The 18,391-nt window shown below is 39.5% G+C and overlaps 1 protein-coding gene across 1 annotated transcript; it reads left to right on the forward strand.

Annotated features, from left to right (window-relative positions):
* The first annotated feature begins 516 nt into the window (after window positions 1–516).
* Window positions 517–16,416, forward strand: PRKAR1A (protein kinase cAMP-dependent type I regulatory subunit alpha). The gene is made up of 11 exons (XM_026860990.1): window positions 517–655; window positions 1,591–1,769; window positions 7,255–7,428; window positions 8,034–8,125; window positions 8,339–8,400; window positions 8,909–8,955; window positions 9,620–9,778; window positions 10,410–10,470; window positions 10,784–10,905; window positions 11,512–11,593; window positions 13,891–16,416. The coding sequence occupies exons 2-11, from the start codon at window positions 1,593–1,595 to the stop codon at window positions 14,061–14,063; spliced, it is 1,149 nt and encodes a 382-aa protein (XP_026716791.1). The 5' UTR covers window positions 517–655; window positions 1,591–1,592; the 3' UTR covers window positions 14,064–16,416.
* The last annotated feature ends 1,975 nt before the right edge of the window (window positions 16,417–18,391 follow it).

Here is an 18,391-nt window from a genome sequence, read left to right on the forward strand (position 1 = left end):
CGGAGAGCTTCGGGTTTGCAAAACCTTGCAAAAATGCTGGAGTTTTGACGATTTCTTTAGTATTTTCCGCACTGGTCTTGCAGCTCTCGTGAGCAGCCGTGGCCCGGGTGTGCCGTCTGTCAGCAGGGCGATGCTTTTTCCATAGATTGTAATTAGTAGGCTGTCATGGAGCCACCGAGTTTCTCTGGGGCTGTTAATTAGGACTGACCTTCACTGTGCGAGCTGTCAAAACAAAAGAAGTAACTGGAGAACTTTTAAGGCACTTTTGCAGTCCATGGGAAGCCTATACTTGGTGTTTATGCAACACATCATACATCTGCCTGTGCGTACTTATGCGGGGATTAACTGTGACAAGAATGAAACCTGTTTGAAGTGTGAGCAATTTCGTATTAACTGCAGCCCCCCTGTAATCTCTAGGAGCATAATTCAGAGGCACACCGTGTTATATTGCCTGTGTCGTCTGTGTTTCTCTATCTGCTGCCTCACTAGGATAAAACTCATACTATGACTGCACCGCTTGGCTTTTCAGTGACTTGTCATTTCTCAAAATTATTTTGTCTGAATCCATTTTTTTTTTTCCCCTTTCAAAAGCTGATCCTGGGATCAACATACCTTACTGCATATTCATAAGCTGTTCTCACTGGCCCTGTACCAGGTAACTTTAATCAAAAATGCCCTGAGAAATTCTTTCCTGTTTCTTTAGCTGTGTTAATTGCTTTCTGCAAAAAATAAGCTGTCTCAGTGTTAATTGCTTTCTGAAAAAAATGACGTGAAATGTTTATATATATAAATATATTTTAAAATGGTTCTGTTACCTGGAAGGGGGGGAAAAAACCTTCTTAAGAATATTTTTTTAAAATATACAGCTGACACTATAATTTTAAAGCCTCTTGAAAACCTGGCATCGTAACAGATGTGTTTAAAGAAGTAATTGTGATTACTTACAGTTGACAAAAATATTTTGGGGATTGCAGTGTATAGTTATGAGGTATGGACCAGTTCAAACTGGAGAGTAGCTTTTTATGAGTAACACACCTAATCCCATAACTTCCCTTAGTGGACCCTGACTTGGCGTTTGGCGAACTGGCTTTGGCTCCAACCTTAACACGTTCCACTTCCTAATACTTTTTATATCGGCCTCTCGGATTCCCAGCTTCCACCCACTGATCTGGTCATCATCCCCATGACCCCATACAGACTGTAGAGCTCTGTGCACTGAGCTCCAGTCCTACAAAATAGTAGGTTTAATCAGCAGAAAGTTCAGGTGGAAGCTTCCCTGGCTTTGAGCTCGCAGGGCTTGAATTGCTGAAGCTTTCCCAGCTCAATCAAATGCTTTTCCTTTTGTGCCTGTGGCTACAGAGCACCCAGATTTTTTATTTCTTCCCAGGTGCTAAGTAAGTTCATAGCTTTTTCTTTCATGGTTTTGCTTAGTTTTTAGTCTTAGAGATAAAGGTAGTTTTGTGCTGAGTTATCAGTACGATGATAATGCAGCATAACTTTCTTTTAGGCAGCATAACATGCCTGACTATATTGGGCATCAGGATTTTCACTTTTGCTTGTTATTTAACCTTCTCTTTCCCTTCTCTTCAGCAATGGCAGCTTCTAGCAGCAGCAGTAGTGAGGAGGAGCGTAGTCTTCGGGAATGTGAACTTTACGTCCAAAAACACAACATCCAGCAACTTCTGAAGGATTGCATTGTACAGTTATGCACAGTGAGACCTGAAAGACCCATGGGATTCCTCAGAGAATATTTTGAAAGATTGGAGAAGGTAAAAAATATGTGGTGGGAGGGGAGTGGAACAACATAAATGTACATCATCTCTTTGTGATTTAGAGGCTGAGTGTCAGATTGGACCAGTGCTTGTATTGGCTGTTTGAAATGGGAACTGATGCCTTTGGAAAATAAATCCTGTTTTCCAGTACTTCAGGCCAGTTGATCAGGGTTTAAAAGCACCTCTGTCATAACAAAGCATGCAGGGCAGAATGTAAAATGACAAGGAGTCTTAACCCAGCTGGGATGAAGATGTAATCCCTGCCTCACGCTTACTCACAGAAGCTAAGAGAAGAGCCCACGCGGTTATGCCTGCAGCTAGATGATAACCGTGGCGTTTGACCTTGGTTAGACACTGCAACAGGCATTTGGTTTCTTCTGTTGAGACAAATGGTTTAGAGCCATTTGGGTACAGCGCAGCAGTAGTCAGCCAGTGGTAGCTACCCAGGCCTAGGTGAAGTCAGACACAAGTATTTGCATTCCAAATCTGTAGGAGAGCGAGCCTGTGTCTGCCTTCTCTTGGGAACTTGGTGTTGGGGTTTTGCTTTGTTGTTCCTCTTGTGTTTGTCCTCAAGGTCTCTTTGGTGGTTTTGTTGTTGGAAGCATTCTGGGATCTTGTGATTGGAAAGCATTTTGTCATCTTGGTGCTCGTGTTTGAAGTGGTGATTTCATATTCTTTTGAACTGTTCATTTTATATATTGATATCTCAGCTGATAGGAAAGCTGCTATGAAAATGGGAGGTTTTAAAGGCTCATGCGGAGGAGAAGTTAGGTACAGTGACTCCACTCAGAACACAATTAGTAAATAAAGTAGCTGTGACCTCCTACAGCAGTCATTGGCAGGTGCTGCTTGCAGTACTTGTATACGGGAGTTACAGCTTTTTCTTATTTTTATTCTAGCTACTTACTACTTGCTGACATAAAAATGAAAGAAATTAACACTAGGGAGCATAAATAGGTCTAGTGGAAATCATCTTTTAATAGAAGTGTTCAAGGTAGATACTAGAAAATGACTAAATAGTGCAAACCACCCTCCTGTAACACACAATGTGTTTGAGGAACGTTTTGCTTACTAAATGAACAAGAACTCCATGGTACCTCTGACTTTTTTTTGGGTAGTTGCATCTTGAGTACATTCTATTTCTGAGAGAATGCCAGCAGCAAACCAGGTAGTAATCAGGTCTTAAAAATCCAGTCCCTGCCTGTTAATGTGCCTCCTTCCCCACCTCGGATTCTCGAGTTTCTAAGTACTGATAGATTGGTAATTTTTAAAACGTCATCACAAGTGTTGATATATAAAGCTTTATAAAGTAAACTGCATTACTGCACTTAGAATAAACTAAACCAATCCATACATAAGGATATAAAATAGGAATGTTTGGATGCTTTTGTGTAGTGGATTTATGGTTAACACACGTTTTTTTAAGATTAAAGGAAACTTAATTTGTTTTCAGCAATACAAGAAGTTAGCTCTGAACTTAATCACATGTATTCAGGAGTTGAATAACTGTTGATGATTTGATTCTGGTGTAAATAAGCTAAGTACTCAGCCTATAAGGGAGGTAAAAATAAAAACGCTTAGTAATGTTTTTTCCCTTTAAATTACACTTAACGGTTTTGGTCAGGTTCTTTTATGAGTGGTGTTGCCATGGGTTATGCATGCCCACTAGTGCAGCTATAGCTGCAAGTGAAACCGTAGCATTTTTCTTCTTGCCTTCTTGAATTTAAAAATTGCTGCAGCTTTCTCTTCAGTAATTTTACTATTGAGTCTAATGGATTGGTCTTAGTTTAACCAGGTACTGTGGTACCTTAATAGCTATCAAGTAACAGGAGAGTGAACATCCTGTGCTACGTGAACTCCTCTGACATCCGTGTCTGGAAAGCATAAATGTTAAGTACTATTATTAACCAGCTCTAACCTGGTACTTAGCTCTGGTAAAGCAAAAATATTTGAAATGGAATCTCCGTCACTTTCCAAAAGTAATGTCTGTTATATATTTATTGAAAAGCTGCTCTGCTTTATTATACTTTCTAAATCTGTTAATCTGTTCGGCTGGATGAAATTGAAGTTGAGATACAGTATTTTTATTTTTTTTTGAAACTGAATTCTGAAGGAACACCATTTAAAACTGAAGCGAGGTTGCTATTTTCTCTCTAGTTATCCTGACAAGTCATCTCTTCCACAGAGCGCAAACACAGAGCTGATTCACTGTCATGTTATTAAAATACACTGAAGACATTTAAACATGCTTTTGAATTTATGTTCAGAAACATTAAAATTACTGCCTCTGAGATTGGGGTAGCTACTATAGGAATTCACATGTCTTCTTCCGAGTTATGAAAGCTGTTACATGAATCTAATTACTACACATTGATTGTATAAATGTTTTAATTTTATCTGTTCGGTGTACTAAGGCCCCTGTTTTTTGGCTGTGCAAACATGTCTGGTAACATCAATGCATACTAAAAGCTAATAGCTGTCCAGTGCTGTGCTTGGCAGTGTAATGTAGTCTGAGCTATGGAAATTTAATGTAAAGATCATTATTACAGCCTGCCAGATGGATCTTGGATATTGGACATGGCTGTCCGCTGGAGTAAGTGCATGTTTGAAATATTGTGTGTAATGCAGTTATGTGCATATTGGGCTTTATAGAGAGCTGGAATTATGAAGTGTGATTGATATCTAGTCACTGTACCCCTTCCCCACCACCTGCCCTGCCTCCACAGATACATGCCTGAATATTTTCCTATTTTCTTAAGTGTTTCTTTTGCAAAACATGGTAGTTAAGAAGGATATATTGTGCAGTTGAGAATTTCAACACTGCTTCTTTAGTTCCTGAGTGTGTGTTTGGTTTTTTTTTTTTTTAATATTTGGAGAGCTGATATAAATTAAATAATAATTAGCCAGAAATTGAGACTGTTTCTGATGTAATGACAATTACCAGATGCCAGACTATACAGTGTAAAACATAATTCTGAAATGGTGAAGGTTGTCTTCAGTAGCTGATAGACTTACATATGAGTATGTGAAGTCTCATCACTTTAATAGTTCTCACTTGTAATAATTTAAATGGATTTAGTAACTGTTTCTTGTCAGGAAGAATAAAATTTACAGTCAGTGGTCACTGACACTGAAAACTTTGAAGTGCTTGATCAGCTGAAAGACCAGGATCAACACTTGGATGTAATAAATAGGCTAACTTTATTACTAACCCTTTAGAAAATCCTGGTAATGGTTATACTGATCAGCACAGAGCAAAATGAATGCCTTTGTCTATTATGTGTTTAGTTTGAGGAGCTTCTAAACCTGAACAAAATACCTTTTCTCACTCATAAACACCGGCTAAATTGTAAGGTAACTGAGAGTGACAACTGCCACTCTTTCTTCAGTTTCTGGTGTAACTTTTCTGTGATCTGATGGTGTAACGTGGTTTAATACTGGAAATTATAAAAGGTCTATTTAAAAAAGACGAATACATGAAAAACTACTGCTGTGACAACAGTGAGATTTTAGCACGGCACTCCATGGCACAGTGTTTTGATGTGTAATGTGAATATATGGAGATTACACTCATTCATCAATAATCTTCCTCTTGATGGGTGTTTATAAAGACTATTTAGAATGGGTGGTATATTTTAAGTTAATGTATTATCTTACCCACCTGTAACTTGTTTCTGTGTCCATGCCCTATCTTAACATACTTTTTAATATAGTAATGTTAGATCAGGCAGAAGTTACCAGGTTTTTTTTACTGTTAGTGCAGTTTCCTCATTCCTTGAGTGGGTCATTACCCTGATGAGTCTCTTGCTGAACAGTGTTTTGATACACAGCTCCCTTGCTAAATGCTCCTGAAGTGCTTCTAACTCAGAAAGTTAGATCTCCGTATTTTATGTGATACTGGAAAAAACACAGCAGCTGGTGTTCACTTATTTAAAGAGTGTCAAGGTGTTTTTTTTTTCCTGGGTTAAGTATTCTGTGTGTGAACGAACAGTATGTTTCTGTGGTTGGTGGTGTTGCCCGCTTTGTAGGGAGGCAGTTTAAAGTGAACACTTACTACTGCTCAAGCTATTTTTAACTTCATCTCCGTTGAGACTTGTTTCTCTAAAATCAGAAGACAGAAGCGAAGTTTTAAATATGGTTTGCTCCCATCATTTTGCAATGTAGCACTATTTTATCAATGGGCAAAAAGCAGGAAGTGAAATGTAAGTCGGTGGATCAGTGCTTGCTCTTCAGCCATCCGAGAGGTGTAAAATGTAAACTCACAGTGTAATGGTTATCTGATGTCCCTTTCCTCAAAGTGCTGGTGTGTTATACATAGCCGCGTGCATCTCCGGGGGCAGCGTGGCAGCCAAGCAGCGAGCTGCCCGCCTGGACAGGGGATGGTTTCATCAAGGACACTGGGACAAACCCAGCTTTTCAGAGTGCCAGGAGCTCACAGGGAACAGATGACTCCTTGTTCTTTTAAGGCATGTTCCAAAACCCTGTTTCCTTAACGCTGGGAAAGTCATTTGAGCTGTTATGATGCAAATGCTCTGGCTCCAAGGTTGTTTTGGTTTTAATCGGATTTTAGTTGATGAAGGTGAATCTTCTGATGTATAGAAGAATCAAATTTCTGTGTGTCAGGTTAGTTAGACTTCATTTTATTGTAGTTAGACTTCATTTTATTGTAGTTAGACTTCATTTTATTGTAGTTAGACTTCATTTTATTGTAGTTAGACTTCATTTTATTGTAGTTAGACTTCATTTTATTGTAGTTAGACTTCATTTTATTGTAGTTAGACTTCATTTTATTGTAGTCTTCTACAGTATCACTACAACACAGCAGAACAGGTAACTGAGGGAAATAAGGGAAATGTGTAACATTGTGTAAAGTTGGCAAATTTGTAGTTTGCAGAAAAAAACCCCTACTGTTTGGCCTCTAGCATCCTTCCTCCAGCTCTTTTGTAAGCAGTGTTCATATTTCTTTCTCCTAAAATAACTGTTGGTTATTGAGTATCAAGTTGGTCCATGACTTGACCTTGTTTTAGAAGCTTCTCCTGTAACATGGATTTCTGAGGAATCGTTTTTCTGCATTTCAAATCGAAAAAGGCTTAACACCTCGCAGCTGAGGGACAGGACTGCTGGGTTTACAGTCGGGAAAATGTCTTTAGCATTTGCAGAATGTCTTCATTGCCTGTTGAATAGACTAGTGGAAACTAGAATCAACTTGTTTAAACTTCTTAATTTCTTTAACTATTAGTGTAACATTAAAATAAACACCATTGTGATACGAATGTTATGAATGAGAGGCATATCTGCCATCTGTTTTGGAAGGCCTTTGATCTTGGTTGCTGTAGTCTCCTGTTTGCCTTAGTGTGGGAGTAATAGTACACAGGAAGCTCCTTTGCATTGGCAGGCTAAATTGGAATATGATATATAACGACTTTTTTTTTTTTTTCTTTACTGGATTATGTGACACAAACATGTCTTCCTTCCTGTTTAGGAGGAAACAAAACAGTTGTTGAATCAACAGAAGTCTGGTTCACGCTCAGACTCACGGGAGGATGAAATCTCTCCTCCTCCTCCTATGAACCCTGTGGTTAAGGGTCGAAGAAGGCGTGGGGCCATCAGTGCAGAAGTCTATACAGAAGAGGATGCTGCATCATATGTTAGAAAGGTGCTCTAACTTTTAAACATTGCTAGAAATCGCATCTGCAATCCAAGACCAACTTTTATCCAGTGTCTTAACGCAAAGCTCCTGTAGCCTGTTGAGTCTTGTGATAACTGTAAAAAAAAAGACCTCTGTGTATAGCTGTTTAACTGGAGGTTAGAATAAACTGTCCTGCAATTAAACCATTTATGCTTTACTTAGACCTGTTCCCTTTGAAGTAATATATATTTAGATGTACATATATTTATATATCATATATATAAAGTGCTTCCAGTTAGTCGACAGCTGCAGCAACATTACATTTAGCCCAGTGGCAGAGCAGACCTGCTGCTATTCGTAGGAAACCCCAAGTTGAACAGATACTTGTACTCTTGCAGAAGTACTTACAAACTTAGCATGGAATGATGCTTTTTACAGTTGCATAAAATAATACAAGATTTTATTTACCTTCTGCACAAACTGGCTGTAAATATTGACTTTCTTTTTTAGTTCTGTAGTGCTTGAAAGAAACTGGAAAAACTCAGCTAGTGTTTTGTAGCAATTTATTTACCCTATGGAATGCAGAAATTTTTCTTGCAAAAAATTAATCACTTTTTCTGGTTCTATCTTAGGTTATTCCAAAAGATTATAAGACTATGGCTGCTTTGGCAAAAGCTATTGAGAAGAACGTGCTGTTTGCCCATCTTGATGATAACGAAAGAAGGTAGGAATGAATCTTTGTAAAGACAGTTTCTTAAAGTGCAAGCTTCAGAAGAACTAAATGTGTCATAACGCACAAAGCTGCACGGCCTCTTTACAACAGTCGGTGTAACTGTACAGAGGCTACAGGAAGAGTGCTGATGGGTGGGAGGTAGGGTTGTATGAATGCGTGGCAGCTGCGTGAGCAGTTCTCTAACTGTGATACCCTTCTCTTCAGTGACATCTTCGATGCAATGTTCCCCGTCACTTACATCGCAGGAGAGACTGTCATACAGCAAGGCAAGTGACAACATTTACATTGATGAATAAGTTGGAGATGGTGAGCAGACTCTGGCCTAGCGCTCTTGTTAGTTTTTTGGTGGTTTTTTTGAATATAAAAAAAATTAGATGCGCTGACCCTTTCTTGCTGTGTTATCTGAAGCACAGCTCATGCAGAGGTGAGGGCTGGAGCCATTGTAGGAAGATGTGGGCTTGTTGCACATCTTACCTCTTGGAAAGCTTGTCATTCGATGGCTCTGTAGAACACTGTCAGTTCATGGGTCCGGTACACCTTTCCAGTAATCCTGGAAATGCTGCTGATCTCCCACATACCAGTAGATGCACAGGCTGAGAGGAGTGTGAAATAGCAAAATGTGAAATTTCACCCCATAAGTTGTGCAAAACTTGTCTCTGCCAACCTTGTTAGGTTCTAAACAGCAAAGCTGACAGAGATGCTAGTTGTGAGACAGAAATGCTTGCATAGTTTGACTCTTTTTAGTGTGTATTCAATTTTTGTTTTCTTCTTTAGGTGATGAAGGTGATAACTTCTATGTTGTTGATCAAGGAGAAATGGATGTAAGCATTATCAGTAATATGTTAATGACATGTTCATTCCTAGCAGAAGAATAACCTGGTATTTCTGAGGCCTCTTCTATGGGTCCTTCCTTTAGCAGCTGTTCTCATAAAAAGTTCTACTTGTAGAAGCTTGTTTTGCTTTGGAGCCTCCTTGCTGCTTAATGGCTCAGTCTGGCTGCACAGACTGTGGGTTGTGTTGGGTTTCATAACGAATGATTCAGTCACCAGCACAATACTAATGCTTTACGAGTACAGGGTGGAGTCCAGTTGAAGTGTGGGACAGGTTTTAAGAATGACCAGGCTTTTTTTTTTTTTTTTTTTTTTTTTTTTTTTTTTTTTTTTTTTTCAGTCCAACTAATCCACAACTTTCTCTGACAGAGACTTTGTTGGGATTTTATTTCCTGTCAAAGGGTCTGAGCAGTCTGAGCGTGTAGTCTCTGTGCACGTGATGTAGAAGAATCTTTTTGTAGATGAAAGTAAAAATTGGGGCTGGGGTTGGCTGTGAAGTGTTGATAAAACTCTGAAATGGTCAACTGTGGCTGTACAGACATGAGAATTTCCCTTTACTACAAAGGAACTAGGGGTAGCAGGGGCTTCATGTTGTCTCTTGAGCAGCTGACAAGGTGCCACGGGCCTTGGCTCACCACCACGTGCTGCCTTTCAGGTTTATGTGAACAACGAGTGGGCCACCAGCGTCGGGGAGGGTGGAAGCTTTGGAGAACTTGCCCTTATATATGGAACTCCCCGTGCTGCAACTGTCAAAGCGAAGACGAATGTGAAGTTGTGGGGCATTGATAGAGATAGCTATCGAAGGATCCTGATGGCAAGTATTTTTCTAGCTGATGTGTGGCTTTTGCTGTTGACTCTAGCTGCGTGCGTGACCTGGAATTATGCTTTTGGCTTTACTATTCACTCAACTTATACTGGTCCTTTGACCTTCTACCTGTGTCTGTCATTTGCTGGAGTTATTTATTAAAAATCTGGCTATCTCTCTTTTGTAATCAGAGAACTGATCACTTGGCATTCATTTATCAGGCTTGGGGCCATGGGAAATTTTGCATTATTGAAAAAAATACCAGTGCAGTATTAAACAGGACTAAAAATGGGTTAACACTTCAGTTCTGTGCTGCATTTATCTTGCTGTTTGTAAGTAGTATGTGTGAACAACAGTTGTAACTAACTCAAGCTGGTGTTCTGAATTTTGATAAGATTATCCGGTTAGAATGCATTTTAGAAACATTAAGGCTACAATAAATGGTAAGTGCTTCATGAAGGTTGCTGAACTCTGAAATGAAATTTGAAAACACTTAATCTTGTGGGTTTGGGATCTGAGACAGGATGCGGTATGTCTGGTTAAATTTTTTTTTGTCTTGAGTTTTATTTGAAGCATCGTGTAAAACGTGAAGTAGAAAGCAAACTTACTTTGCTTGGGTTTGTTTTTTTCTTTTTTGTAGGGGAGTACTTTGAGAAAGAGGAAGATGTATGAGGAATTCCTTAGTAAAGTATCTATATTGGGTAAGTGAGAAGACTTTTGTTCTGAAGTGGAATAAGTGACCATAATCTGATAAAGCTGTTATTCAGCATTATAATGATTACAGGCTTTTGTGATAATCTGTTAAAACTGACTCCAAAGCCTGTCCTGCTTTTCTGCATCATTCCCAAATAATTCTGATTCACATCTTGATACCTGATGCACAAATGTCAGCAGAAATAGGTTGACCTCTGTAAACCTTTGACCTTTATACAGGTTGACCTATGTAAAGACAGAGCAAAAAATACAATTTGTGCCTTGAAAAGATACTCTGTTAATGAACCATTAACTCTACAGAATCTCTGGACAAGTGGGAGCGTCTCACTGTAGCTGATGCATTGGAACCCGTACAGTTTGAAGATGGGCAAAAGATTGTGGTCCAGGGAGAACCAGGAGATGAGTTCTTCATTATCCTGGAGGTAAGGAAGGTCAAAATTAGAAGCTCAGAACTTTGCTGCTTCTTTTTTTTTTTTTTTAATGTGGCTTATTCTGCCATTAAATAGACATTTGGAGAAAAATGACATGTTAGAATGTACTTTGTAGAGAATCCCTAAAGAAATATAATATTGCTGGACATGCAGAAGCTTAGATTTAGTTTTGCTGGTTTTACAAATGGTACTTCCAGGAAAAGTTACAAGTTTGACTGAAACCAGTTTATTTTCAGAGAACTAGAGACCCATTCTAGATAGCTAGTAATGTCTTGCTACTGGTATCAGTGTCTTCTGTCTGGGTTATTTGTTTGTTTTTCTTGCTAGTCATACCATAATATTCTTAGTATCATGAGGAAAACCAGGAAGAAATCAGTGCAGTGGATACGTAAATACCCAAGACATTTTATGCTTGGAGAGGAGGGAGGACCAGCTGTTTTTATAGGGCAGTCTGGTGAACTATGCAAGCACTGTGAAGTGGTTTAAGACAGAGACATCATAACAGTTACTTCTGCAAAGCAGCCGATTCCCTGTGGGATTCAACATTTCAGGTGATGCTGGAAATTCCAGTTGTTTAATTGCTGTGATTTATTAAAGGGCACAGCTGCAGTGTTACAGCGTCGATCAGAAAATGAAGAATTTGTTGAAGTGGGCAGACTGGCACCTTCTGATTATTTTGGTGAGTTACATAGTGACAACTGTGATTACATACACCACGGGCACCATTTTACCTGCGCTGTGTTGATGACAGTGATGGGATAGATTTGCTTAAGTACTGTTTTGGTTAACTCCTGTGGTTTCACTCGTTTATCACAGAAATGTGATTGTTCAAGAATATTTTAATTTAGAAGGGGCCTGGTGATGATTTCGTCTGACCTCCCTACTCTGAGCAGAGCTAGCTTTGAAATTTGCTCAGGGCTGTGTCCAGTTGAGCCTTTTGTGTCTCCAAGGGGTGGAGATCCCACAACCTCTCTGGGCAATTTCTTTCACTGTTTAACCGGCTTTGTGAATAATTTTCTTGTATGCTCAACAAGAATTTCTTGTTCTGCAACTTGTTGCTTTCTCCCTACTTTTCACTGTGCAGAGCAGTCAGTTTTGTCTTTATAACCACTCGTTATGTAGCTGAAGACAGCAATAAGATTCCCTCCTTAGTCTTCTTCTCTCCAGCTCAGACTAATGCAGCTCTTTCAGCGTCTCTTTGTACATCCTGTGCTGCAGTCCCCAAACCATCTGGGTGGCACTGCTGGATTTGCTCTGCTTTGTCAGCATCTTGTACTGGAGACCACAAAACTGCGGTTCTCTGCGTGTGCTCTCCCAAGTGCAGATCAGGGTCTTTTCTCCTTCTGTTGAAGGTGTTCTTACTCACCTAAAAGTTACGTGGTATGTAAGTTGCTTTGGCTTGAAAACACTTAAGTATGCTGGCAAATAAAAAGGTTAAGAACCTATTATAAGTAGTTAGTTGTGAAGACTTTGAAATAACCTTCACATGGAACTAATCACTTATCTGGTGCATGTTGATTTATTTTGGGTCACAGATAAAGACTGGATACGTATGCTCAGGAAGCATTCTTGCAGTATAATGTAATAGTATCTAGCAGTATGTGCCTGGTGGCCTTATTTTGGGTTCAGAAGAAAAGTGGCTTGCAGTTCTGAAACAAAGCAAGCAACCTGTTTAGAATCTACTACTTAATGCTTAAATACTTCCCCCTCTCTCTCAAAACAAACAAAAAGCCTGACATTTTTCTCCTGTTTAAGGTGGATCCTTTATTACTCTTAAGTAGCCCTTTGCTGAAGCCTGTTGGTTGTTCAGTTCCTCTGCTTTGTAGATGATGTAATCAACAAACACTGTTGCAAGGCCTGAAGGGGGATGTACTCAAGAGTGCACTAATAGTAACTGGATCTGACCAAAGGTCTGCTTAGCTCAGTATCTAGTACTAGATTTTTTGTTCTGTGTATGTCCTTTGTCTCTTCTAGTGTTTCCTTTGATGTGTACTCTTTGAGTTTCCCACTCTTAAACTAAACATTATCTCTACTCTAGTGTTCAGGTGCTGCAGACCTGTCCCCCAGGGGTTTGACTCTCCCTTAGCACCTACTTACTCTTTTGCGAGCCTGTGTTTTGGAGGCTAGTGAGTTCAAGAGTTTTAATTGGGCACAGAGGAAAAGTTCTCATTTCTTTTGAATGTGCCTTCTGATAATGCAGGCAAACTTATTCTCCAAGGAGCACTGTGAGGTCTTTCCTCAGTCCTGAACATGGAGATAAGCAACCCAACTGCTTAAAAACAAACCCTGGTGTTGATGCTGTGGTTTCTTTCTTGTTGCTGGAAGTGTTGGGGGGAAGCCCTCGTCTCCAATGGAAACAGGGGATTGTTGAAAACTTCATTTCCAAATACGTTGTTTAGGAGTTGTGACAGTTATTTGTAACAAAGCTTTGGGCATGTTTGTGCATAACTTATGAAATGAGAATCTGAGACTTCAAGATACTCATCTTCCACAGCCCCACGGCCAAGTCAGATCCTTGATTCTGGCTAGCTGTGGGTCAAAGGCTTGTGCTGGTCTCAGTGTCCCGAGTTTCCGAGAAATATCAGCATTGAACAGTAGCATACCTTACATATTAGAAAAATCACACAATCTTCCTCGTCAAGAAGTAGTTGTTATTTGAGACATGACCTTTTCGTAAATGGAACCAATGTTGAAAATTCTTTACTCCTCCTTCAGAGAGGCTTGAATGCAGATGGGTTTTTTAATTAAAAAAAAATCCTCATTCAGTTCCTCAAGCAGTCTTTTTACACTGCCTTCACAATTGCTGCTAATGTAACTATATAAATACTTGCTCTGATCCGTGTTAAAACCTCAATTACCTTCTGCTCAATTCCTGCAGCAGTTTGAAATACAACAGGGTAATTGCGTCGCCTCTTTGCACGTTGATTTTATTATTTTATTTTTTTTAACACTGTTTGCACTTTCCTGTTGCCCTAGGTGAAATAGCTCTGTTGATGAACCGTCCCCGTGCTGCCACAGTTGTTGCTCGTGGCCTGTTGAAATGTGTAAAGCTTGATCGACCCCGATTTGAACGAGTCCTGGGTCCGTGCTCGGATATTCTCAAGCGAAACATCCAGCAGTACAACAGTTTTGTATCGCTGTCTGTCTGAAACCTCCCTCCCTATCCGAAACATGCTTCACGAATGCAGACTGCTTTATTACCCTTGTGCAGAGCCACATCGCCACTGGCATTTGCAGCTTCCTGTCTGTTTAAAAAAAAGGAAAAAAAAAAAAAAAAAAGCTTATCATGGCACTATTTTTAATTTAGAGCATATTAGTTCTGTGCTCTCTGTCCCATTAAATTAATAGAAAAAGTTCTATGGAGACGTTTGCTCTTACGGCTTCTCTCTGTGCAAGTGTCCAACTCAGGCGAGCGCAGCCTTGCTTCAGCGAGGGAAAGATCTCCTGCCACCACGCCGGTTGCCATAGAGTGGGGAGGTGACAGCAGAGGAGGGGGGGAGAAATTATTTTCAAGGTGTTTCTCAAATTGTCGGACAGATTTTAAGGTTGTGGTCATAATCTGCTGTATTTCTTTTCGAATGAGAGCTGCCCTGGTACTTGAGCTTCTTGGGGCTTGGGGTTTTCTTTTTTTCATTTTTATTTTGGGTACTGTAATCCTGGGTTCAATTGTGAGGCATCAGCTGCTAAGAAAGCCACAGTTGGAATTTAACAGTATAATTGTTCCTGTGTCTGCTGGTTTAAGATTGCTTAGTTACGTTTTTGTCAAGTGTAAATCAAAGCTTTCAAGGTTAATAGTTCTGGTGAACTACTGCAGTTGTTACTTAATTTGCTGACTTGCCGCAACTGATATTTTTTTTTTTTCTAGTTCTTTCTTCAGCGGTAGATATGCCATTTAAAACTCTTCCTGTTCAAAGTGGCAAGAACCAAATGTTACATTAAATGCCTAACTTTGGTCTCTAGTACATAGATTGGTGTAAGAATGGTGCGGCTGTCTGGTTGTTAGTAATGTTCAAGTACTTAGATTGGTGTAGAAGTCAGAAGCAAACATTTTATTTTCCCTGCGACTCTTTGCTTGCTTTGTATTCCTCAGTTGACTTTTGAAAAAAAAAAAAAAAAAAAAAGATCATCGGTTCAGGTGACCCTTTGTTACCAGGGAAAATAAATGTTGAGTATTTATGGCCAGCACCAGTTGCAGGTGGCAAGCTTGCTGGTCTGTATAGATGCCATTATTCTTGGTAGAGAATGTGAGGCAGAAAAAGTGAATGTTTTAACTTTCCTGCAACACTCAGTTATTTTAAGTTTTTTAATCGGTCAATTCATAATTTTTAAAATTGTTAATTATAAATCTAGCTTAAATACAAAAGGTGCATTCTCCTTACTTATGGAATTTACATGACACATATTTCATACTCACTCTTTCTTTTCCAAGTTCAATATGTTGCGGAGTCTTAAATGTATTTCAGTATTTACCAGCTTTGTGTTCCATTATTCCGTGCGCACCAATACTTCCCAAAAGTTTTTACTGAATTCCACGGTTCAATAATGGTAGGTAATTTTTAAGGTTTCCTTTAAACTGTAATTTATATAACGTAGCGTAGGTTTGTATTTGGGAGTGACAGCAAGCAGTTTTGCATTTGTTGTGCAACTACTTCTAATGATGGAGCCCTCATTTTATTTCCTTTCTGAGGTGATGTGAATTCAACAGACTTTCTCCCAGGCATGTAGATAACCAGAAGGAGTCTGATATTTGATGCAAAAGAATAGTGAGGGTATCAAGCCTTTACAAAAGGTTTCAGGGTATTTCTGAACCTGAAATCCCAATAATGGGATTTAAACATTGGTGGTTTGAGTTCTCTATTCAGAAGATGTTGAGTAGAGAATATCTGCCAGAGTCCTTAAGGAGTAAGCAAATGCTACCTTTTTGGTTCTTTTTTTTTTTTTTATTATGGTGAAACTGTTTTCTTAAGTTTTGACTCTATCCAGGTTTTTTTTCTTCATATGTGTTCTTTGTGTTACTTTAAAGCACCAAAAACTGTGTAAACTAGTTAGAGCTCCACAAAAAAAAAATGCACATTTTTTTTATATAAGGCTTTCTAATCAAGTTTCACTACTGCATCTTTTTAGCTTGCTGTTTACTCCCTTTTGTAGTTTTACCTACAAGATTTTAAGATAAATCAGCTAAGTCTGAGTTAAATATTAATCACAGTTATAGCTTTACCTTTGTGTGCAATTTAAATATGTTTGAAACCACACTTGGCATAGTTTTGCCTTAGCTAACATTCAGGGCTTTAGAAGTAATTTTTTGCTAGTCCACCTTTAGCGAATTTATGAAGTCTATTGCCCTAGAGAGCTATAGTCAACCAGAGGACCATTTTTGTATTGTTACCTGACTATATAAGTCTGATTTACTGTATGTGCTAATATATTATATTATATTCCTTTTGTTATAGATTGTCCTAATGGCAGGTAAAGCAATAAAATGATTTAAATTCTTAAATGCAATCAGTCTCTTTTTTTTTTTTTTTTTTTTTTTTTCCCCATCCCTGTATTGCGTTTTCCCTCAGCCTCAGAGGATACGTTATTAATGAGATGGTCGAAACCAAGGAGCTTAATGGTTTAGCTTGGTGTTAATTCTGGAGGCTTGAATACAAGTCTTAGCTTACAGCACACCTGAATCTCGAGCCTGCCGGAGAGCTCAGTCCCCACGAGCCAACCCGTGCCTGTGACCCAGAAACTGCTCTGGAGTCTGGCACTGGGTGCACATCACTGCTTTTGAAGTGAGAAGGTACCTGCATCTTGCCCGAGCTTCCCTCAACAACTCGTACTGCTTTGATCTCGTCTTAAAGTTGTTAATTCCCGGCCCAGCCACTCTTCTTGGAGCTCATAAGCTCCTGTAAGTTGTCTGCTCCCATCTGTGCATACCCTTAATGAAAGTTTTGAACGTGTGATGATTAATCATTAATGAGTTCTGGTGGACAGACAGTGAAAAATAGAAGAGGGGGATTTTCACACTATGATGATATAGGAAAAAAACTTTGAGAAATGGTGACCTGAAGCACCTCAGACTGGACATATTTTGCAGAGAGCTCTCACCCAACTTTGAAGATACATTAGAAAGCTGCTGTGTAAGGGAGAATAAAAATAAGAAGAAAGAAACCTTGCTACCCCTGTTAGTGTACCAGCCATTTAAATATCCATGGGTTTGTTTCCTTCATGTGCCTCTCCCTTTCCCCCATCCCCTTAACCCAAAAAAAAAGGCCGAAAACTTTTTTTATTACCTAAAATGAAAGTTTAAAACTTCTGTTTCTAACCTTGTAACTTTACTCTTAAACTTATCTTCTCTTGCCATGTTCTTCCTGTTCAAGCAGCCAGCAGTAACCATTCCAGGACACAGACCAAATTAATTGTGGTCTTATCTCTGGTAAACTCACAAAATGTGGCCGGTAGAGGGAGATCCAACTTCGGGAATACAGTGTCCTAGACTGAAACAACTGCCCATGCTGGGTGACTTAAATCCTTTTATTTTCATCTGTTCTCTGTCCACAAGACTAAAAAGGCCTGTAAGCCCACCAACACTGAGAATTCTGTTTGTTTGGTTGAGGCTGTCTAAAACCTTGGTTTTGTGAAAGCTGGAAATGGAAGAGTTGGAGAGACTGAAGGAGCGTCGTGTGGTGTGGTTTGTTTTGTTTTTTTTTTTTATTTGTTGGTTGGGTTTGTGACCCTTTGCGGCTTCAGAATATTGGAGGAATCTCCTTGCTAAGTAAAAACACTCCAGACTTCCTCAAACGTAAAAATGAACAGAATAGGCACCTGTAGGGACATACATTACAGCTAGTGTGTCTCTGGTGGTTTTACAGCGTGAAGACAGGCAGGCAATTGTACAACTACTGTGGAGTTGAATTAAATGTCAGCACAGACCCCTGTGGAAAACGATAGCTGTGGCCAAACGAGCTTTGTTCCTTCCTTGCATGATCCAGGCACTTACTGCCAGCGTCACCGGGTTCCCTTTAGCTTGGGCAAAATTCCAGCCCCTGAAAAAAAGGCAGCGGTGGGGGCAGCAGCTTGCTGAGAACCTGTTACCACCTGCTGCCCGACTACGGTTGTGCTGTGGGTTTTAGCATTCTCCTCAGAGCTCTGCAGTGCTGTATGTGGGGATTGTTTAACTTAAAGGTTAGTTTAGAATGAGCTTCTAGTAGATTGGTTGTGAGGTGTGTTTGGTTTTAATTTTTTTTTTTTTCCCCCCTTAAGGATGATAAATTATCAACGAAGTTCTCAGCTACTTTCCCGTGGCTGCCAAAAGGCTCAGTGTAATCGTTCTTGAACAGTTAAAGGAAAAAGCTATTAGAGAGCTTCAGTAAGTTGTTCTTAAGCCTTGTCGTTGAGGGGAAAATTGCAAATTGGAAGGTCTGTGTTAACTCCCTCCCTGTGCTTTTTTTGGTCTCCAGTTCCTGCTGCATCCCCTCAAAATGCACATTTT

Source organism: Athene cunicularia, assembly GCF_003259725.1.
Source record: "Athene cunicularia isolate RWA chromosome 18 unlocalized genomic scaffold, athCun1 chr18_part1, whole genome shotgun sequence".
Taxonomy (NCBI): domain Eukaryota; kingdom Metazoa; phylum Chordata; class Aves; order Strigiformes; family Strigidae; genus Athene; species Athene cunicularia.

Coding starts and splice junctions, on each gene's coding strand:
- PRKAR1A (XM_026860990.1), top strand. CDS start 1,593: ATGGCAGCTTCTAGCAGCAGCAGTAGTGAGGAGGAGCGTAGTCTTCGG. Junction 9,779..10,409: donor GCTATCGAAGGATCCTGATG/GCAAGTATTTTT, acceptor TCTTTTTTGTAG/GGGAGTACTTTGAGAAAGAG. Junction 11,594..13,890: donor GGCACCTTCTGATTATTTTG/GTGAGTTACATA, acceptor CTGTTGCCCTAG/GTGAAATAGCTCTGTTGATG.